The 21,979-nt window shown below is 42.9% G+C and overlaps 1 protein-coding gene across 1 annotated transcript; it reads left to right on the plus strand.

The window, feature by feature from the left end:
* Positions 1–15,956: 15,956 nt before the first annotated feature.
* LOC108344283 (uncharacterized) lies at positions 15,957–16,772 on the plus strand. The gene has a single exon (XM_017582746.1). It carries the CDS (start codon positions 15,957–15,959, stop codon positions 16,770–16,772), a length of 816 nt encoding a protein of 271 aa, XP_017438235.1.
* Positions 16,773–21,979: the final 5,207 nt, after the last annotated feature.

Here is a 21,979-nt window from a genome sequence, read left to right on the forward strand (position 1 = left end):
ATCATCTACTCCGACTACGGCCTCGTCCCCGACCGCTCCACCAGCGACATCGCCTTCTCCGAGTGCGGTCTCGTCCCACTCCACGGACGAGATCTCCGACGGGCGACCACGACCCCAACGTCCTTGAGTCTAGATCCCCTCGCGACGTCACGACACCCACACAGCCAGCATAGCCGCGAGATCGGTGGTTTCCGGCGAGAGAGAAACGATGGTGGACGCGGCGGCAGCGACAATTCCTCGATCTCCCTCACCATCTCTGTTTTCTCTCCTACCGTTTGAGTTTCTGTGATTTTAGTTTGGTTTCTTCGATTTGAGTTTGGCTTCTGCGATTTGAGTTTGGTTGCTGCAATTTGAGTTTCGTTTCTCCGATTTTTGAGTTTCTGGGTTCTGTGTGCAGGTTGAGGTGGAGAAGATTGAATCATGGAGGCACGATTTGGGTTGCTGTTATGGTGGTTCTGGGTTGTTGTTTTGGTTTGCAGGTTGTTCTGGGCTGCTGTTCTGGGTTATGGGTTGCGCTTCTGGGTTCTGGATTACCAAAACATGTTTCTGTTGCTTTGATTTTTGCTTCTGGGTTCTGGATTACTAAACCACGTTTCTGTTGCTTTGATTTTTTCTTCTTGCAGTTGCATTTTGTGAATCTCGGTCACCAAATCCTTCTGCTTGAACTGAACTTGAACTGAAATTGAACTGAACTGGGTTACCTAAATTTTAAAAAAAAAAATAGTGTTACGGCCTCGGTTATCAAAAATTCGGGGCATAATTTTACCATTTTTGTCTTGGTTCATGATCGAGGCATAATACCTACGTTTTTTTACCTCGTCTGGTTATGCACCGGTTGTAGAACCGGTGCCTATAACCAATTTTAACCGGTGTTATATCCTCCACCTGTACTAGTGCCTTTAGAACTATTTTTCTCTGTTTTAGATCTCAAGTATATATATATATATATATATATATATATATATATATATATATATATATATATATATATATATATATATAATATAATATAGTAACTTACAACACGTACCCTCACTTTATTAGTGTTTCTACTGAAATGGGACGAGGATAATGTCTGTCACTTCTGCTCGAGAGTGCTCCAACCTCCACTATCTTCAACCGGTCGGTCCTCCGTACTTCAGTCTCCACGCTTAGATTTCTCCTTAATTGTGAGTCTCAAACGGGGGGATGACCTGCAGAAAACACTCTGACACTCAAGTCAGAATTTATTTCCGCAAGTCTATCAATAATCAGTCAGAGTTGGCAAAAAAAGGGGTCCCTTACCTCCTTAATAAATTGTTATTTATAGGGCTTAAAGGAATCTAATTAATTAATTTCCCTCTTAATGAGAATCAATGCAAACCTTAACCGCTCCACGGTGACTATTACATCATTAATTGTGTGCTTAATGATATTCAAAGGTTGTCTTGAGCAAACAGCTATAGGAAGTTCTCAACGAACATTACGCCGATGACCGATCGGGATCAAGTGACCCCGTTCGTATTAACATGGTGAGTTTAACCGATCGGTCAGACTCATTCAATGGTAACATAAGCCCCCCAAGCCCTAGCAAAAAATTTTTGCATAGGGTTCTAAAGTTGTTCCTGATCGGTTCAAGGCTTTTCCTGAGTTCTAAAGTTGTTCCTGGTCGGTGTAAGTGGCGGGAAGAGTTGAAGTCGTAAAGTCACGACTGTAAAAAATAGGCGGGAAAAGGTAAAAATGTATCGTCACAACACCTGAATCGTTAGATCTTCTTCCTTTAGATGCTCTAGATTTGACCGACGAATCGTTTTTTACCCTCTATAAATAGCCATAGATTTGCCCTAATTGTTCACCCTCTATCCACGCCCCTTTTGCTTCCAAGTGCACTTCTTTCCTGTCTTAATCTTCTGCTTCAAGTAACTATGTCTTCTTCTGATTCCGCCAGTGAAGAGGGCAAGGGGTATGCCGATGACAAGATTTCCACCTCTTCATCTTCCTCTTCCTACTCGGGTGTCATCGTCGGTGAAGATGTTATGGTCGTCGATTCTGCCGTGCCCTTGGACCATAGAGATTCTTCTAACCTTCTTGAGGATAGTGATGCTCTTGAGGAGGTTGCTATTCATGTGGATTCTGCCGGTGCTTGGGATGGTAAACCCAAAGATTGGCCTGTTGTTCTTGGCTATGACTGGGCTCCCCCCGAGGTTAGGCAAATCTCTTCCACTTTCTTTCGTCGTCGTCCTTTCAAGGAATTGGCTGACAAAGTTTGTCTGGTGAAGGCCGATCAAGACGCAAGTCATTTTAAGCTTGCCATCTGTAGAATGACCGAGCGAGTGTGTCATGGTCGGGGAGACTACCCCTTAGATTTCTTTTATGTTTATGTTACAATGTTTAAGGACTTGAAAGTCCTTCTTCCCTTTTCAGAATTTCAAATGGGCGTTCTTAGAGAGCTTAATGTGGCTACCACACAATTGCATCCGAATGGTTGGGCATTTATGCAAGCATTCTCTACCGCCTGCACTGCCCTAGCCCTATATCCCACTCCGGGGGATTTTCTTTACTTTTTTCATGTGCTGCCTCATCCATCTAAACCCTGGGTTTCCCTCAGAACGATTTCGGATAGACAGCTTTTGATGTTGTTTAACAATTCCTATAAGGATTTTAAGGGAAACTTCTTTAAGGTTGTACCTTTGGAGGATGGTTATTCCAGCTTCTGTTTTGCGGATGGCCAGCCTAAGTTTCCCTTTTATTGGACCAACCATCCCAAGAAGGTTATTTCATGGCCCAAGTCCCAGATGACACCCGAAGAGTTGGATTTGATAAGTTAATTGAGTCAGTTGCCCCGCAAGTCCTCTTCTCGCGCACTCATCGGTTTTCTAAACAACAAAAATCTTCACTCTAATGTGTTTGGTAAGCTTCTTTTAACCTCCTTTTGTCGAGAAACGGTTTGTAACTTATCTAAATTTATTTTTGTTGTGTAGATTACTTAACTGGGATGTATCCAGCAAAGAGCAGCACCTTCGCTCGTTTATTCGCCTAGAAGGGGGGTGAAATAAGGAAAACAATTGAAGGAAGCTCTTCTCGTACGCCGATCAATACTATCGTCCCTGTGACGTCCTTGTCAGGCCAGCAAACACAACTTCCTCCGCCCGCCACCGAAGTCCCGACGACCAAATCCACACGTCCACCTGCTGCTGCTGAAAAAGTTCAACACTCTCAGCCAATTCCGAAGAAAAAGGGCAAATGTAAAACTGCTTGGGAATCTTCTGTTTCGTCTAAACATAGTAAGCGATCTCTATCGGATGATCCTCCTCTCTCTGGGCCGCTCAGTTCCAACTCATGGGTGGCGAAATGCATTCATTTCGATCTTTTCGCTGAAGAAAAAAATTTGATGAAAGGGATGACCGAAGAAGAGGCCTCGAACATGGCTTGGGAGTTAGCCGCCCGTTCCACAATGAGTTGGGCTTACGCCGCCTAGAGGAAGGTCGCGGCTTCTACAGAGCTTCAGTCACTTCAGGAAAAATATGATGCGGCTGTGAATTCCAATCAAGAATTGACGCTTAGGTTGGCTGAAGTAGAAAGGATAACGGATGAGGACAAAAGAAAAGATAACACTTTGCTCGTTGAATCTCGTTCTGCTCAGCGCCGACTACAACGGTCCTCTGACGATTTGAAACTTGACCTCCAAAAGTCAACCAATAAATATAAAGAGCTGGGGACCGATAGGGACAACCTCCTTGTCGAGCGGGATGTCCTTCGGGATAGGGTGTTGAAACTGGAAACTGACAACAAATTTTTGGGTGACGAAGTTGTGAAGGAACATCTACTTGGTTTTGGGAAGGCACTCGCCCAATGTAATGTCTTTTTCCAAATTCCTTTAGAAGACCCTCATCTCGATGTCAGTATGGTAGTGATGGATGGTAAATTGGTTCCTATCCACGTTCCTCAGCCTTCACCCTTGGCAATTCCTGATGTTCATACTCCTGCTGAAGTGATCGAGGAGATCGATGGGGTTAACACTTAGTCTTAATAGCTTTCTCAAGTAGTTTAGAATTTTTCATCGTCTACGAATTTTGTAATGAGTATATGAAATAGTAGGCATTTCTTAAATGAAAGTATGCATCTTTTACATTTGACTATATGGAACTATCAACATTTCTCACGCATACATGCATCTTTTACAGTTGATTGCGCGCTTGATCTGCAAGATAAATGTTATAGGCTATGTAAAATGTTTCTTACTGCTTGGTTTAGGTCTTAAGAGTTTACTAGGAGCGTGCCCTAAGACCAAGGTGAGAGTTCATGAAAGAAATATGCCTTACCGATCGGTTTAGGTCTTAGGAGTTCATTAGGAGCGTGCCCTAAGACCAAGGTGAGATTTCACGAAAGAAATATGCCTCACCACTCGGTTTAGGTCTTAAGAGTTCACTAGGAGCGTGCCCTAAGACCAAGGTGAGTTCACGAAAGAAATCTGCCTCATCGCTCGGTTTAGGTCTTAGGAGTTCACTAGGAGCGTGCCCTAAGACAAAGGTGAGAGTTCACGAAAGAAATCTGCCTCACCGCTCGATTTAGGTCTTAGGAGTTCACTAGGAGCGTGCCCTAAGACCAAGGTGAGAGTTCACGAAAGAAATCTGCCTTACCGCTCGGTTTAGGTCTTAGGAGTTCACTAGGAGCTTGCCTTGAGACTAAGGTGAGAGTTCACGAAAGAAATCTACCTTACCGCTCGGTTTAGGTCTTAGGAGTTCACTAGGAGCGTGCCCTAAGACCAAGGTGAGAGTTCACAAAAGAAATCTACCTCACCGCTCAATTTAGGTCTTAGGAGTTCACTTGGGGCTTGCCCTAAGACCAAGGTGAGAGTTCACGAAAGAAATTTGTCTCACCATTCAACTGCATTGATGAATGATAGAAACCATAATATTATTGATCTTTGATAGAAATTACAACGTGATCTTTTAGCTGAAATAAAACTTTAAATGTGACGCATTCCAGGTATTAGGGATGACCTTCCTTGTTAGGTGCTCTAAACGGTAGGCTCCATTTCTCATATTTTTAATCACCCTAAAGGGACCCTCCCAGTTCGCGGCTAGCTTTCCCTCTGCTCGGTTACGTCGGGCTTCCCTTGTCTTTCGCCACACAAGATCATCCTCGACAAATTGTCTGGGTTTTATCTTGGTTTTGTAACGTCTGGCGATAAGTCTTTTCTGGGCTTCCACTCGAATCATTGTAATTTCCCTTCTTTCATCTATGGTGTCCAACTCCGTTCGAAGTTCGTCATTGTTGACCTGCAAATCTTCAACTTTTCGCCTGATATTAGGTTCCCCTACCTCTACCGGTAGCATGGCATTTGTTCCATATGTAAGGTTAAACGGAGTTTCTCCGGTTGTACCATGCGGTGTGCAACGGTACCCCCAAAGAACTTCTTGCAGCTCGTCCATCCAGGCTCCCTTACCACTTCCCAATTTCTTCTTTAACTCCGTCACGATTACTTTATTGGCGGCTTCAACTTGACCGTTCGTCTGCGGGTGCTCCATCGAGCTAGTAACATGCTTGATTCCTCGCTTTTTGTAAAAATATGCAAGTCGTTTATCAATTAATTGTCGCCCGTTATCTGTAACGATCGTTCGGGGGATTCCAAAACGGTAGATAAGTGTTCACATGAACTTTTGAACCCTTGCAGCAGTGATTGTAGCGAGAGGCTCTACTTCTACCCACTTAGTAAAATAATCAATTGCAACTAATAAGAATTTATTTTGTGCTCTGTCCACTAGAAAGGGTCCCACTATGTCTATTCCCCACTATGCAAACGGCCAAGGGGATACTAAACTGTGCAATTCTACCGTCGGTAGATTGAAGTTGTTGCCATGCTCCTGACACTTTAAACATTTCTGCACAAATGTTTTGTAGTCCCTTTCCATTGTTGGCCAAACGTAACCTGCCCTCAACACCTTTGCTCGGAGTGCTCGTTGGCCAGTATGCATTCCACACGCCCCTTCATGAAGCTCCCTCATAATGTTTGGCTTCCTCTGATGACACACACTTTAATAAAGGTGACGAGAATCCTCTTTTATAGAGATCTCCTCCTACTAATAAGAACCGAGCAGCTTTCTTGGCTTCCGCCGCTCATATCAATAAGTCATCCTCTTGTCTCTTAATTACATCTTTGATCTCCTTCCTCCAGTCGGGTTGGTCAGACACCTCGTGGACCGACAAACATTCTACCGAGGTGATGGCATACTGCCTCATGAAATTACCTCATTGTTCTATTGTATTTTGTTACATTTTATTGTACATGAATTACACTACTCTTGGAGTACGGGTTATTATAAATACCTGTCTCCACCATTGTATCACTCATTTTTGAACATAATGAATTGTGATTTTTGTAGAGAAATTCCAGACACAATTCTACCTTGAAAGTCAGGCTAGAGAGTCTTAATGAACCGCCTCTAGCCACCTTCCAAGCAATTTCATCATTCTCTCATTTCTCCACTACATCTATTGTGCTTCTCTCTCATCCTCCACGCTGACTCTCCACTGCCACATCTCGTGCACGCGTCAGCTCCTCATTATGTCACTGCTCCAACGTATTAGCCACGTCTTCAGATTGCATCTCATTCATTCTTCCCCTCGTGCATCCCTCCACATTTTAGAGCGTCTCATTTTCGTTCTCGAGAGCTCATTGTCGCCAACCACAGATCCACACTCCATACGCGTCTTCGAAGGTATTCTCTCTTCGTTCATCTCACTACCTCATCTTCTTCTAGGTTTTCCACTCACTTCCACCATTTTCCACCGATTGAAACTTTATCCTTCACCATTTGAACCTTTTTCACCGTTCAATCTCCATTTATCACCCTTTAATCGGTCCAAATCGAGTCTCTCCCCACTCCTAGGGTTTCATTCGTGCCTCTCAGGTTTCCACCGATTAAACCCTAGATCCTAGGGTTCCATGTGTTCGATCTTAGTTTCCCCTTCGATCTCGAACTTCTATTCCATTCCGCTGCGTCTTCACTCGTCGGAGAAGCTTCGAGGATCCGGATCGCACTCCTGCTACCTCAGTCGGTCCAAACTCCTCAAGCTCTTCCATCATGAAGGATTCATCATAACCTGTCTTATGACCGACAATAATGAACCCTTCACTTTGCAATTGGCCAATTTAGACAAAACATCTGCTCTAGCATTTTGCTCTCTAGGTACATGCTTGAATTCCACCGTCCGGAATTGCTTTACCAGATCCTTCATTTTATGGTAATAACGGAGCAACTGGTCATCTTTAGTTTGAAAACTTTCATTTAGCTGCCCAACCACTAGTTGCGAATCTGTCCGGCATTTGATGGAAATCGCCCCCAGATCCTTAGCCAAATCAAGACCGACAATCTCTGCTTCGTATTCATCCTGATTGTTGCTTATCTTGAACCGAAAAACAATTGCCTGTTCAACGATAAAGCCGTTCGGTCCCTCCAAAACGATCCTTGCTCCTCCGGAACGTTCGGATGAGCCATCCACAAAAAGTTCCCATGTGTGTATAGATTCTTCCTTCAAAGGTAATTCGGCCACAAAATGAGCTAAATGTTGCCCTCGCACCGACCCACGCGGTTCGAAGCGTAAGCCAAACTCGGATAACTCTACCGACCAACCTACTATTCTTCCTGCCAAGTCTGGTTTTCACAGAATTTTAGCGATTGGATAATCAGTTCTCACGATTACTTGATGACTTTGAAAATAAGGCCTCAAACGTCGCGCCACTATCACAAGGGCTAAAGCAATCTTCTCCACCTGCTTGTACCTTGTCTCAACAGCCTGTAACGTTTTGCTGATGAAGTATACGACTGTAAACTCGGGTTGCTCTTGTATCAAGGCTGAGCTAACCGTGACTTCCGAAATTGCCAAGAACAACTGCAGATCATGCTTGGGATCAGGTCGTCCCATAACTGGTGGACTCACCAGTATGCCTTTAACTTCATTGAAGGCTTGCTCACATTGGTTATCCCAATTGGTGCCTAAACTCTTCTTCATGATTTTTACAATAGGTTTTATCCGTTCGGCCAGTTTGGGGATAAAACGTGATAGCGAAGTCAACCGTCCCACCAAACGTTGAACCTCCTTCAAGTTCTGTGGATTCCTCATTTCAAGTACCACTTTGCACTTGTCGGGGTTGCCTCTATTCCCCTGGTCATCAATAAAAAGCCTAAACAATTTTCAACCGGTACCCCAAAAGTACACTTTGCTGGATTAAGGTGCATATCATACTTATGTACTTGATGAAAAACTTCTACAAGATCCTTCACATGATCTTCAACCGAACAGCTTCATACCACCATGTCATCCACATACACCTCCATACATCTACCAATATGATGACAAAAGACTTTGTCCATCAATCGTTGATAGGTAGCCCCTGCATTCTTTATACTGAACGACATAACCTCGTAACAATAGTTTGATCGTTCAGTTATAAAGGTCGTTTTATCACTGTCTGGGGGGTACATTGGGATTTGATTGTATCCTGAGTATGCATCCAAGAAGCTTAACACTTGGAACCCCAATGCCCCATCTAATAAGGCGTCAATACTTGGTAGGGGATAAGAGTCCTTGGGACAAGCCTTGTTTAAGTCTGTGAAGTCCGTGCACATTCTCCAGTGGTCGTTCGACTTTTTCACCATTACAACATTTGCGAACCAAGTTGTGTATTTAACTTCACGAATGAAATTTGCTTCCAAGCGTTTTTTGACCTCGTTCTCCGCCGCCAATCTCTTCTCTTCCCCCAACCTCCTCTTCTTCTGTGCCACCGGGCGGGCTTCTTTGAATAATGCCAGCTTATGTGACATAATTTTTGGGTGGATTCTTGGCATATCAGCAACAGTCCAGGCAAATAAATCTCTATTCTTCTTCAACTTGGTTCCTATCGATCTGGCTTGTTCCTCCTCCAACTCACTTCCAATGGAAGTAATTTGGTCCTCCTTGCCCAAGGCTGAAAGGTCTTGTTTCTCCCATTGGTTCCATTCGGTCGTCGGTATTGGTTCTTGTATCTAAGTCTGCCATGGCTACCTCCGATCGCGTGGTCCTTCGTCTAGAGGAGGATGGTGGAACTTTCAGTCCTGCTACATAACATTCTCTGGCTATCTTTTGATCCGCCCGAATAGTACAAATAGTTCCTTTGTCTGAAGGAAACTTAAGTGTGAGGTGGTGATAATAGTTGAAAAAATGTTATTTTTACACTTAAAATTTATATCAAAAGCAACCTTTAAGACTTAGAAACTAGCTTGAAACCAAGTTTTTGCTTATGTTTTTGAAATAAGAGAGTTAGACAGGTTTTATGCTTGATTTCGTTATTTTTTGCAGATTTTGAGATGAATTTGATGAAAGAAGTGAAGTGGAACAGAGATCGAATCAGAAAAGGACACAAAAAGTGCAAAAGAAGAGAAACCGCAAGTACCGCTCAACGCCAATTACCGCTGAGTGGCACTCTCAAAGACCCGTTGGCACAGCTGAGGTGAGAAATGTTGTTGAGGGGAAGAATTGATCACGTGCTCCTACCGTTGAGCGGTATTTACCGTTGAGTGCCACTTTTCTAGGCTTGAGCCTACTTTTCTGTATTTTTTAGAATATTATATAAGGTTTTAGTTAACCTAGGTCAGTCATCTTTGGCTGGGACGAAGCAGAAACGCACTCTTTCACCCCTTGGAGGAGGATTTTGGATGCTAGGGCTCCTTTCTCAACTTTCTAGGGTTCTATCCTTCACTCTTTCATTGTATTTCATCTAGTTTCACCATGAATATGGTGAACTAAACTTATTTTGTTGTTGGGGAATCAATGTAAATCCTTAGAAACTCTCATGTAATGGAACTTGTTCTTCAAGATCTTTTATAAGATACATGCTTTCTTTCATTAATTGTTAGGGTTTTTCCTCTTTGCTCAAAGCATGCATTGTTTAACTCATTCGATGTCATGATTATTGGTTTTGTTGATATGGACACATAATGGGAAATCTAGATCTGGGGAATCTCTCCCAACAGTAGTATAAACCTAGACATAGGAGTATGATGGTTGGTTGCCTTTAAGCTTCTGTTCACTATAACACATGATTAATTGCTAGGGAGACAAGACATTTTAAACTTGGGATTATGATTAGGCTTTCTTCGCCAAAACATCGGATTTAAGGTAATTTAGAGAGTGACATTAACATTAATGAAAAGAATGATGAATTCCTTAATATATGACAGTGGATAGGATGAAATTGATAAACCCCAACAACATATTCATCCATATAATTCAAATTACGTGTTTTGTTTCTTCTTGCCCATTGATCAATACATGCATACATATTTACTTTTCAGTATTTTGCTTTGAAATCTCAAGTAATTGTTTGTACAAATTTTAGCTAATCAATAAATCACATAATTGTCTAGGTGGCAAGTCCTTTGGGAGAACGATACTTAGTCTTACAAGGTTTATTACTTGATACGATTCGGTTACACTTGACGAGGGCCTAAGAGGTGGGGTGTGGAAACAACTGCCCCGAATGCATTTAGGCAGGGTCTGCCTATCAATACATTGTAGGGTGTGTTTGCCTCTACCAGCAAAAATCTGGTCCTCAACTCCTTTTCATTCCGCTCGGTCCTTAGGCAGGTTCTCAAATCCACGTATCCTCTTGTATCCACCCTTTCTCCGAAAAATCCTACGATTTTCTCGTTATATGGCGCTATCAGGTCCTCCGACAAATTCATTTGTTGAAATGTCTTTCAGTATAGGATATTAACCGAGCTTCCCTGATCTATTAAAACCTTTCCCACGCTATACCAAGCAATAACAGCAATTATTACCATCAGATCATCTTGATCGGGATCGGGGGCATGAAAATCTTCATCAGTGAATGTGATCGATGACATTGAGCGCTTCTTCACATCCACCCAATGAACACTTTTTAACTCCCTCAGACTCCTCTTCCTTGCCAACGTCGATGACCGTCCAGCAAATCCTCCAGATATAGTATTTATTACACCACGTAGTGGTTGATCATGACTACGGCTTCTACTTCGCCTATGATCTGGGAGTCTATTATCTCTCCGATCATTTCGTTAGTCTTAGCCCTCCTGGGTGGACTTCTCTCAACACCGTGCAATCTTCAGTGGTATGTCCTATATTTAGATGATAGGTACAATGTTTAGTTCCGTCGGCTTTCCTTGACGATCCAGAAGGCCTCAAAGGTGGAAAGAGATCAACACTCAAGGCTTCTTCCAAAATTCTAGCCCTTGGTGTGTTCAACGGGGTATATCTCTTAAATTTGGGTCCTGATAGACGGTGGCGCGGGGCGGCGGCGCGACAATGGGGTTGCGGCGGCGGCACCTTGCGGCATGGTTGTGACGGCTAGGGTTTGCATTAGGAATTAAGGTTTCTGTGTTAGAGAAGATGGTGATGTGGCAAGGGAGGTGATGTGGCGGCATGTGGTTGGCTAGATCTGTGTGGGGAGGATTTGGACATGTGGCATGATCTGGTGGAGTTTGGCTTAGGAGGGGTATGGGTAAGGAAATTTAGGAGGTGTATTTAGAATAGGGTTACTGTTTGGCTTAGTATTGGGCCTGTTTCAGAAATAGAAGTGTATTTAGGAATTTTAGGGGGTGCAAGGATAAAGTCTGTCATTTTGGCCCATTTGTATATTATTTTGCAAATAAAATCTTATTTTGGGCCTTGGATTGCCATTTGAACCAATATAACTTATATTCTCAGCTGCACAAATAAACATTAGAACATCCAAGAATAATTTATGCGCTAAAACTCACTTTTTACGTCTCTTTAATTCCCAAACCCAACAATTCCAATCATCACAAATTCACTTAAAATCAACCATTTAAGCACAATTATCTTATCAAAATTTTGAATTTAAAAGAATAAATGTGGCATAAATATGCACTCATCAGGTCCTTTCGAACCATCTCAAATTTGTTGAAATGTATTTCAGTATAGGATATTCCAAAATTCTAGCCCTTGGTGTGTACAACGTATTCTTCCCTTCTTTCTTCTCTTGTCCTGAGGTTGAATTTTGTTCGTGTTTCCGCTTTTGAACAGCTCTCATATCTTCAATTATGATGAACTTAACTACTCTTTCTTGTAATTCATCTAGGGTCATAGGAGGTTCTGCAAAAAGGTTGTCCGCAAAAGGGCAAGGCCACAACACCGTAGCCAGAGTGCTAATTGTGAATTTCTTGCCTACTCCCCTCACTTGTCGTGTGATGAACAAATTTTCAATCCCCGAAAACAGAGTCAAAAACTTGTTAACCCTCGGCAAGTGTAACCGAATCGTATCAAGTAATAAACCTGGTAAGACCAAGTATCGTTCTCCCAAAGGACTCACAGCCTAGACAGTTGTGTGGTTTGTTGATTAGCTAAGATTTGTACAAACAGTTACTTGAGATTTCAAAGCAAAATACTGAAAAGTAAATATGTATGCATGTATTGATCAATGGGCAAGAAGAAACAAAACACGTAATTTGAATTTTATGGATGAATATGTTGTTGGGGTTTATCAATTTCATCCTATCCACTCTCATGTATTAAGGAATTCATCATTCTTTTCATTAATGTTAATGTCACTCTCTAAATTACCTTAAACCCAATGTCTCGGCGAAGAAAGCCAAATCATAATCACTAGTTTACAATGTCTTGTCTCCCTAACAATTAATCATGCATTATAGTGAACAGAAGCTTAAAGGCAGCCAACCATCATACTCCTATGTCTAGGTTTATACTACTATTGGGAGAGATTCGCCAGATCTAGATTTCCCCGTATGTGTCCATATCAACAAAACCAAGAATCATGACATCGAATAAGTTAAACAATGCATGCTTTGAGGAAAGAGGAAAAACCTTAACAATTAATGAAAGAAAGCATGTATCTTATAAAAGATCTTGAAGAACAAATTCAATACATGAGAGTTTCAAAAGGATTACATTGACTCCCCAACAACAATAAAAGTTTAGTTCTTCGTTGTCATGGAAGAACTAGATGAACAATGGAATGAAAGAATGGAAGAGATAGAAAAACCCGAGAAAGAGAAGACGAGAGCCGTCACCATCTCCAATTCTACCCCCAAGGGGTGAAAAATGTGTTTCTGTTTCCTTCCAACCAAAGATGATTGACCTAAGTTAACTAAAACCTTATATAATATTCTAAAAAAATACAGAAAAGTAAGCCCAAGCCCATCAGAATGTCGCCGATTTCAGCACCTGAAAAGTGGCACTCAGCGGTAATTACCGCTAAGCGCAACTCGGCGAAATTTTTTTCTGCACTCTGGTTGACTTTTCTGCATTTTGGTTGACTATTGACTTTTCTGGTTGACTGGTTGACTTTTTTTGTTTCTGGTTGACTTTTCTGCATTCTAACCAGTCGGTACTTTAACTCTTCTTTCAAATCATTCAATTGGCCTACAAATCAAGGGAATCTAGAACAAAACCATTAAATTCACCTTCAACTCTCTTATTCATAAAACTAAAGCAAAAACATGAGTTCAGGCAAGCTTCTAAGTTAAAAAGGGTTGATTGATTATCAAAATTAACTATAAAAATAACGATTTTTCAACCGTTATCACCGTGCGGTCTTGTTGTATCGGTCCATGAAATCTCTAAGACTCTCTCCCTTCTCTTGCTTGATATTCGTTAACTCCAGGTAAGTTAAATTTTGGGTCTTACTGGCAGAAAATTTTCGTTCAAACATGTTCCTTAGGGTTGCGAAGTCGTTGATGGTTCGGGGTCTAAGCGAATGGAACCATGCTAAGGCCTCTCCCTTTATCGATAAGGAAAAAACTCTGCACCACACCTTTTCATTGGGAGAGTAGATGGTCATAGCATTGACGAAGGACCTCAGGTGCTCCTCCGGATCTCCTGATCCATCATACTTCTCCAGAACTGGGAACGCTCTTTCTGGGATTTGTTCTTCCATAACCCTCGCTGTGAACGGATGAAGCGCCCTCACCCGAATGGCCGAAATCGGACGATTAGTAGTTCTGTGCGAGCTGGCCTCGCTATGATCCTCACCTTGGTGGCGGCTATGATCCTCACCTTGGTGGCGGCTATGATCAGCTTTTTGATTAGTGTCTTCTTCCGAGTCCTGATCCATTTCTGGAAATTCCACAATGGGTGGTGTCTCAACGCGTGCGGAAGATTGTTGATTAGCTTGAGCCCCTCTAGCCGCATCATGCTCGTCTCTCAAAGTTTCGATTTCCGCTTGCATCGCCTTCATCCTTTCTCGCATTTCCTGCATAAACGTTGTTGGGTCTTGTGCCATCCTTATGGTCTCGATAGGGTATCTTCAACAATCCTCGGCCCCACGGTGGGCGCCAAAATGTTTCTACTGAAATGAGACGAGGATAATGCCTACCACTTCTGCTCGAGAATGCTCCAACCTCCACTATCTTCAATCGGTCGATCCTTCGTACTTCAGTCTCCACACCTAGATTTCTCCTTAATTGTGACTCTCAAACGGAGGGATGACCTGTAGAAAGCACTCCGACGCTCAAGTCAGAATTTATCTCTGCAAGTCTATCAATAATCAGTCAGAGTTGGCAAAAAAGGGGGTCCCTTACCTCCATAATAAATTATTATTTATAGAACTTAAAGGAATCTAATTAATTAATTTATCTCCAAACCTTAACCGCTCAACGGTGACCGTTACATCATTAATTGTGTGCTTAATGATATTGAAAGGTTGTTTTGAGCAAACAGCTACAAGAAGTTCTCAACAAACATTACGCTGATGACCGATCAGATCAAGTGGCCCCGTTCGTATTAACATAGTGAGTTTAACCGATCGATCGGATTCATTTAATGGAAACAATTAGATTTATATATATATATATATATATATATATATATATATATATATATATATATATATTAACTTATAAGCATTATTCACTGCACCCGAAGCCATTTAGGTCACCCTGATGTTTATATAAAAATTTCTCTCACCCAGTTTATCATTCCAACTCACCAAAAAATATTAAAATATTCATACAACCCCTTTTTATTCAAAGGGGACACAAGATTATCCACCATAGTGCAATCTTCTACTACCGACATAGAATCAGTCTATCACATAGTCTTTCCACTCTCATGATGTCTACCCCTGTCAAGCATGAGTCCCTCCACCTATTATTCATCACTCAATATCAATACACGCATACTACAAAAACTAGTACTTAACATAATCACATTACGCCATTCCATCTTCATTTTGAAACAAACAACACTTAATGAGTGCTACCTATGCATTTGTCTATACATGCTAGATTATTTAATTTTTAGAAACATGAAAAAGAAGATGAATAAAATCCTATCAGTACTCAATAAACACACAACCTTTAACTCACCTTACCTAGATAAGTTTTCTCCTTCCTTCCACACGTCTCTTGCTCCCCTGGTTCGTTTTTCCCAGTGCTTTCTTCCTCTCTGCCTTTTCTTTATGTTACTACCGAGTAGGACCGACCGATCGATCGGTCGGGCTAGAGTAGTAAGAGTCAATAGTATCCGATTAGGGTGTGTCGTGTTATCCACGTGAAGTCTCGAGTTGTTTTGCCAGAGACAACCTTTGAATGCCATTAAATATGCAATTAAGTAGGTAACGATTATCATATAGCGGTTAAGGTGTGCATTGATTGTCATTAAAAGGTAAATTAATGGGTTATATTCCTTGAGACCCTATAAATAATCAAGGATCAGGAAGGTAAAAGCTTATTTCTAATTTTGACACTAGGCTTGTAGAGATAAATCCTAACTTGAGCGTCGGAGTGTTTTCTGTAGGTCCCCCCACTTGACACTGATAAAGGAGAATACAGAACGCGGACGCGAAGGACCGATCGGTTAGTCGGAGCATTCATCAGCGGAGGCATCAGGAGTTTTCCTCGGCACCATTTCCAGCAAAAACATTTTGGCGCCCACCGTGGGGCCAAGGATTTGGAAGACACCCTTTTGAAGCCATAAGGATGGAGCAGGATCCAACAACGTTCATGCAGGAGATGAGAAGACAGATGGAGGCTATGCAGGCAGAAATTGAGACCCTCAAGGGTGAGCGTGATGCTGCTAGAGGGGCGCAAGCTAATCGACAGTCTTCCGCACCCGCTGCAACACCACCTATCGTGGAGATGCCGGAAACAGAACCGGACTCGGAGGAAGACACAGATCATGCCGATGATAGTGATCATCGGGGAGGAGACCAGGACTATCACCAAGCGGAGGATCGTAGTGAAGCCAGCTCTCGCAGAACAGCAAACCGTTCGGCCCCTCCCGGTCGGACGAGAGCTCTTCATCCATTCATCGCGAGGGTAATGGAGGAACAAATTCCGGAAAGAGCATTCCCGGTCTTGGAGAAGTATGATGGGACAAGCGATCTGGAGGAGCACTTGAGGTCTTTCGTTGACGCTATGACCATCTATTCCCCTAGTGAAAATGTGTGGTGTCGAGTCTTTTCCTTGTCAATAAAAGGAGAAGCGTTAGCGTGGTTCCATTCTCTTAGACCCAGAACGATTAACGATTTCGCAACTTTAAGGGATATGTTTGAACGGCAGTTTTCTGCCAGTAAAACTCGAAACCTGACATATTTGGAGCTGACGAATATTAAACAGGAGAAGGGGGAAAGTCTTAGAGATTTCATGGACCGATTTAACAAGACCGCTCGGCAAGTAAGGGGGGTAGGCAAGAAGTTCACAATCAGCACTCTTGCCACCGCGCTGAGGCCCTCCCCTTTCGCTGACAATCTGTTTGCAGAACCCCCGATGACACTTGATGAGTTGCAAGAATGAGCAGCAAGGTTCATCAGAATTGAGGAAATGAGGGTTGTTCATAGGCGACAACAGGAACAGAACGAAGTGATGAGTCCATATTTATGCCCACATTTATGCTTTAAAATTCAAATTTTTGATGAGATAATTGTGCTTAAATGGTTGATTTTAAGTGAATTTGTGATGATTGGAATTGTTGGGTTTGGGAATTAAAATGACGTAAAATGTGAGTTTTAGCGCATAAATTATTCTTGGATGTTCTAATGTTTATTTATGCAGCTGAGAATATAAGTTATATTGATCCAAATGGCAATTCAAGGCCCAAAAATCAGATTTTATTTGCAAAATAATATACAAATGGACCAAAATGGCAGACTTTATCCTTGCACCCCCTAAAATCCCTACATACACCCCTCTTCTCTTAACCAGGCCCAATACTAAGCCAAACAGTAACCCTATTCTAAATACACCTCCTAAATTTCCCTACAACTACCCCTCCTAAGCCAAACTCCACCAGATTATGCCACGTGTCCAAATCCTCAACACACAGATCTAACAATTAAGAAGTTGCCACGTCATTAATCCTCTGCACACCAAATAGACCAACCACATGATGCCACATCATTAATCCTTTCATTTACTAGTGAACCAACCAGACCATGACACCTCAACCCTAACACATGAGCATCATCTTCCACCCATTGAAACCCTAGCTGTCAATGCCGCCAACGCTGTAAGCCGTCGTTCCGCTTGCGCTAGGCCATGCGTCGTCGCCGCCATCGATAGGTGCCGTCATGCACAACAACCGCGCCGACCACCATCGTTCGTCTCCTCAAAAGTCATGATTTCTTCAACCTCTGTCGCGCCGCTCCGTCGCGCACCACCTTACTTTCCGCCGCGCCATCTTCATCTTCTTTCTCGCAAGTTCCAGCTAGCGCCGCGGATACCAGTCAAGCCGCCACAACCTTTCTTCTTCCTCGCGATTCCTTCTATCGCGCCACCACAAGCAACCACCACGCTTCTCGCGGGCTCGCCAATCTCGAACCATCCATCATCTTCACTACAGCACCACCGTAAATCCCAAAGCCGCGCCGCCGTCACCGAACTCCAAAACGGCCACCACTCAGAAAACCACATCTCTCGCGAAACTCTCGTTTTCCACCATCTTCCTCGAACCAATGTCGCGCTGCCGCAACATCCACCTTCATTGTGCCATTAACGGTGACACCACTTCCTCCATCTCTAATCGCGACATCTCCCAGCCACGATGGCTACCACGCCGTCGTTGCCTTCGTTCTCATCCATGGAGTTTTGCATCATAATGTGTTTGAATCTACATGCATATTGATTATATGAGTTCTAGGGTTTCTAGGTTTAATTGAGAATCTACTTTGATTTAATTTAGGAACTTTCATATGATTAAATGGTTTTTACTATCAATTGAGAATGTACTTTGATTAGTAGTAATAATTTCAACTATAATCAATTGAGAATTTACTTTGATTGATTAACTTTTAACTTGGTTAGGAGATTTAATAATAGACATTATTAAACACAATAGAATTTGATTGAGAATGTACTTTGGTTGAATTTATTGTGAATAATCTAGAAAAGTTTTGCATTTGATTGAGAATTTACTTTGGTTAAATGCATGATCGCCCTCAAATTAATTGAGAATGTACTTTAATTAATTTGAAACTTACACAATAATCAATTGAACAATTATCCATGAATAACCGATGATGAATCTATCTTGGAAAAGTAGTGGAATTAGCCTATTTAATCATAATTGTTTTTAAGTTTCTTATTTATTCTTTAAACATTCTCCAAACATTACTTTTATTCTTATTGCATTGCATTCATTTAAATATTCGAAAGCAATTTCGTGTTCGTTGGGAGACGACTCAGGGTTACTTTAGCCCTATCTACTTTCTTAGATACTACTTGGCAATACTGAAGTTGCCTTGAAAAGTAGTATTAATTTGATAGCTTCAACGACAACTTATCACTCAGCTCCAGGACAAGATAAGAAAGAGGGGAAGAAGCCGTTCGTACCTGCCGATCGGCCAAGGGGCCAGAAGTACAGAGGGGTCCCAAGGGACCCAGATTTGAAAAATATACCCCGCTCAATGCGCCAAGAGCTAGGATTTTGGAAGAAGCCCTGAGTGTAGACCTTATTAGAGTAAGACCCTCTCGGTCGTCCACAAAGGCCGACGGGACTAAACATTGCACGTATCATCTCAACATAGGACACACCACCGAAGACTGCACGGTGTTGAGAAACAAGGTGGAGGAATTGCTTCGGGCAGGCCATCTGAGCAAGTTTGTCAAAGAAGAGCGGAGGACGAGAAGTCCCCCGAGGAGGACTAGGGTGGAACGGAGTGATAGAAGGGATGATAGACGCTCGGATCGGAGGCGGAGTAGAAGTCGTAGTCACGACCGATCAGTGCGGGGCACAATAAACACCATTTTTGGAGGATTTGTTGGAGGGCGTTCGGCGTCAGGAAGAAAGAGGAGCCTAAGGGAGTTGAAGAGTGTACACAGGGTAGATGTGAGGAAGCGCTCAATGCCGCCAATCACATTCACCGATGAAGACTTTCATGCTCCCGATCCTAATCAAGATGACCCGATGGTTATAACAACTGTTATAGCCAGGTACAACATGGGGAAGGTCTTGGTAGATCAGGGAAGTTCAGTCAATATTCTTTATTGGAAGATGTTCCAGCAAATGGATCTCTCAGAAGATCTGATAGCTCCATATAACAAGCAAATAGTAGGATTTTCTGGAGAGAGGGTGGATACAAGGGGGTATGTAGATCTAAGAACTTGCCTAGGGACCGAGCAGAATAAGGAATTGAAGATCAGGTTTTTGTTGGTAGATGCAAGCACGTCTTACAATGTGCTTTTGGGCAGGCTCTACCTAAATGCGTTTGGGGCGATTGTTTCCACACCCCACTTAACACTTAAATTCCCATCTGAAAGGGGAATTATATGTATCGTTCGGTCGGACCAAAGAATAGCCAGAGAATGTTATGTAGCAGGTTTAAAGGTTCAGCCATCCACTTCCCAACAGAGACTAAGGCGATCGGAGGTAGCTATGGCAGATCTGGACCCGAGAACCAATACTGATGACCGGATAGAGCCAATGGGAGAAACAAGGCCCTTTCCTTTGGGAAGTAAGGAGGAACAAGTTAGTACCGTCGGTAGTGACTTGACAGAAGAACAAACTAGGCTCATAGGAGCCGAGTTAAGAAAGAATAAGGATTTGTTTGCCTGGACGGCCGCCGACATGCCAGGAATTCACCCAAGAATCATGTCACATAAGCTGGCATTATTCAAAGAGGCCCGCCCGGTGGCTCAAAAGAAGAGGAGATTGGGGGAAGAGAAGAGACTAGCAGTGGAGAATGAAGTAAAAAAATTGTTAGAAGCAAAATTCATTCCTGAAGTCAAGTATACAACTTGGTTAACCAATGTTGTGATGGTAAAGAAGGCAAACAGCCAATGGAGAATATGCACGGACTTCACTGACCTAAACAAAGCCTGTTCAAAGGACTCTTATCCATTACCAAGTATTGATGCGTTAGTGGATGAGGCGTCGGGATTTCAAATGTTAAGTTTCTTGGATGCATACTCGGGATACAATCAAATCCCCATGTATCCTCCAGACAGTGATAAAACGGCCTTCATAATTGAGTGGTCTAACTATTGTTATGATGTTATGCTGTTTGGTTTGAAGAACGCAGGGGCAACTTACTAGCAATTGATGGACAAGGTGTTTTGTCACCAGATTGGTAGGTGTATGGAGGTGTATGTGGACGACATGGTGATACGGAGCCGCTCGGTGGAGGACCATGTGAAGGATTTGGCGAAGGTTTTCAACCAAGTGCGCAAGTATAATATGGGCCTCAACCCGGCCAAATGCACTTTCGGAGTACCGGCGGGAAAATTCCTCGGGTTTTTACTAACAACCAGAGGAATAGAAGCAAACCCTGACAAATGCAGGGTTATACTTGAGATGAGGAGCCCTCAGAACTTAAAGGAGGTTTAGAGATTGGTAGGGCGGTTGACTTCGCTATCACGTTTTATCCCAAGGTTGGCCGAGCGGATTAAACCTATTGTGAAGATCATGAAGAAGAGTGCAGGAACTAACTGGGATGACTAGTGTGAACAAGCCTTCAACGAGGTAAAGAGCATATTGGTCAGCCCACCGGTCATGGGGCGACCTAATCCGGAGCACGCCCTTCAGCTATTTTTAGCAATTTCGGAGGATACGGTCAACTCAGCGTTGATACAAGAACAACCTGAGTTTAAGCTCGTGTACTTCGTCAGTAAAACATTACAGGCAGCTGAAACAAGGTACAAGCGGGTAGGAAAGATTGTTTTGGCTTTGGTAATGGTGGCACGACGTCTAAGGCCGTATTTCTAGAGTCATCAAGTTGTGGTGAGAACAGATAACCCGATCGCGACGATCCTACGAAAGCCAGACTTAGCAGGGAGAATGGTAGGATGGTCGGTAAAGTTATCAGAGTGTGGTTTACAATTTGAGCCACGTGGATCGGTGTGAGGGCAGCATTTGGCAGATTTTGCAGCCGAGTTACCTTGGCAGGAGGTATGCGTCCAAGTATGGACCCTCTATGTGGATGGTTCGTCCGAACGGTCCGGAGGAGGAGCAGGAATTGTCTTGAAGGGCCCGGATGGCTTTGTCGTTGAACAGGCGATCGTCTTCCGATTCAAAATAAGCAACAACCAGGCTGAGTACGAAGCCGTGATAACTGAACTCAAGTTGGCCAAGGACTTGAGAGCCCTCTCCATCAAATGCCGAACGGACTACCAATTGGTGGTGGAACAGTTGAATGAAAGTTTCCAAACCAAAGATGACCAACTATTGCGATATTATCATAAGCTAAAGGATCTGGTGAGGCGATTCCGGACGGTAGAGTTTAAGTAAGTGCCTAGAGAACAGAATACTAGGGCAGATGTTTTATCCAAACTAGCCAATTCCAGAGGAAGGGACCAATTATCGTCGGTCATAAGGCAGGTTATGATGAATCCATCAGTGGAATGCCTGGCGGTTCAGGAGATTTCCACACAACCCGATTGGAGGAAAGACGTAACAAAAATAATTGAGAAGCAAGAGAACGACTTTCATATCCGCGCAGTAGAGGCAAAGAAGGCCGCTCGGTTCCTATTGCTAGAAGAGGACCTTTATAAAAGAGCGTTCTCCGTAC

This window comes from Vigna angularis, chromosome 8 (genome assembly GCF_016808095.1).
Source record: "Vigna angularis cultivar LongXiaoDou No.4 chromosome 8, ASM1680809v1, whole genome shotgun sequence".
NCBI lineage: Eukaryota > Viridiplantae > Streptophyta > Magnoliopsida > Fabales > Fabaceae > Vigna > Vigna angularis.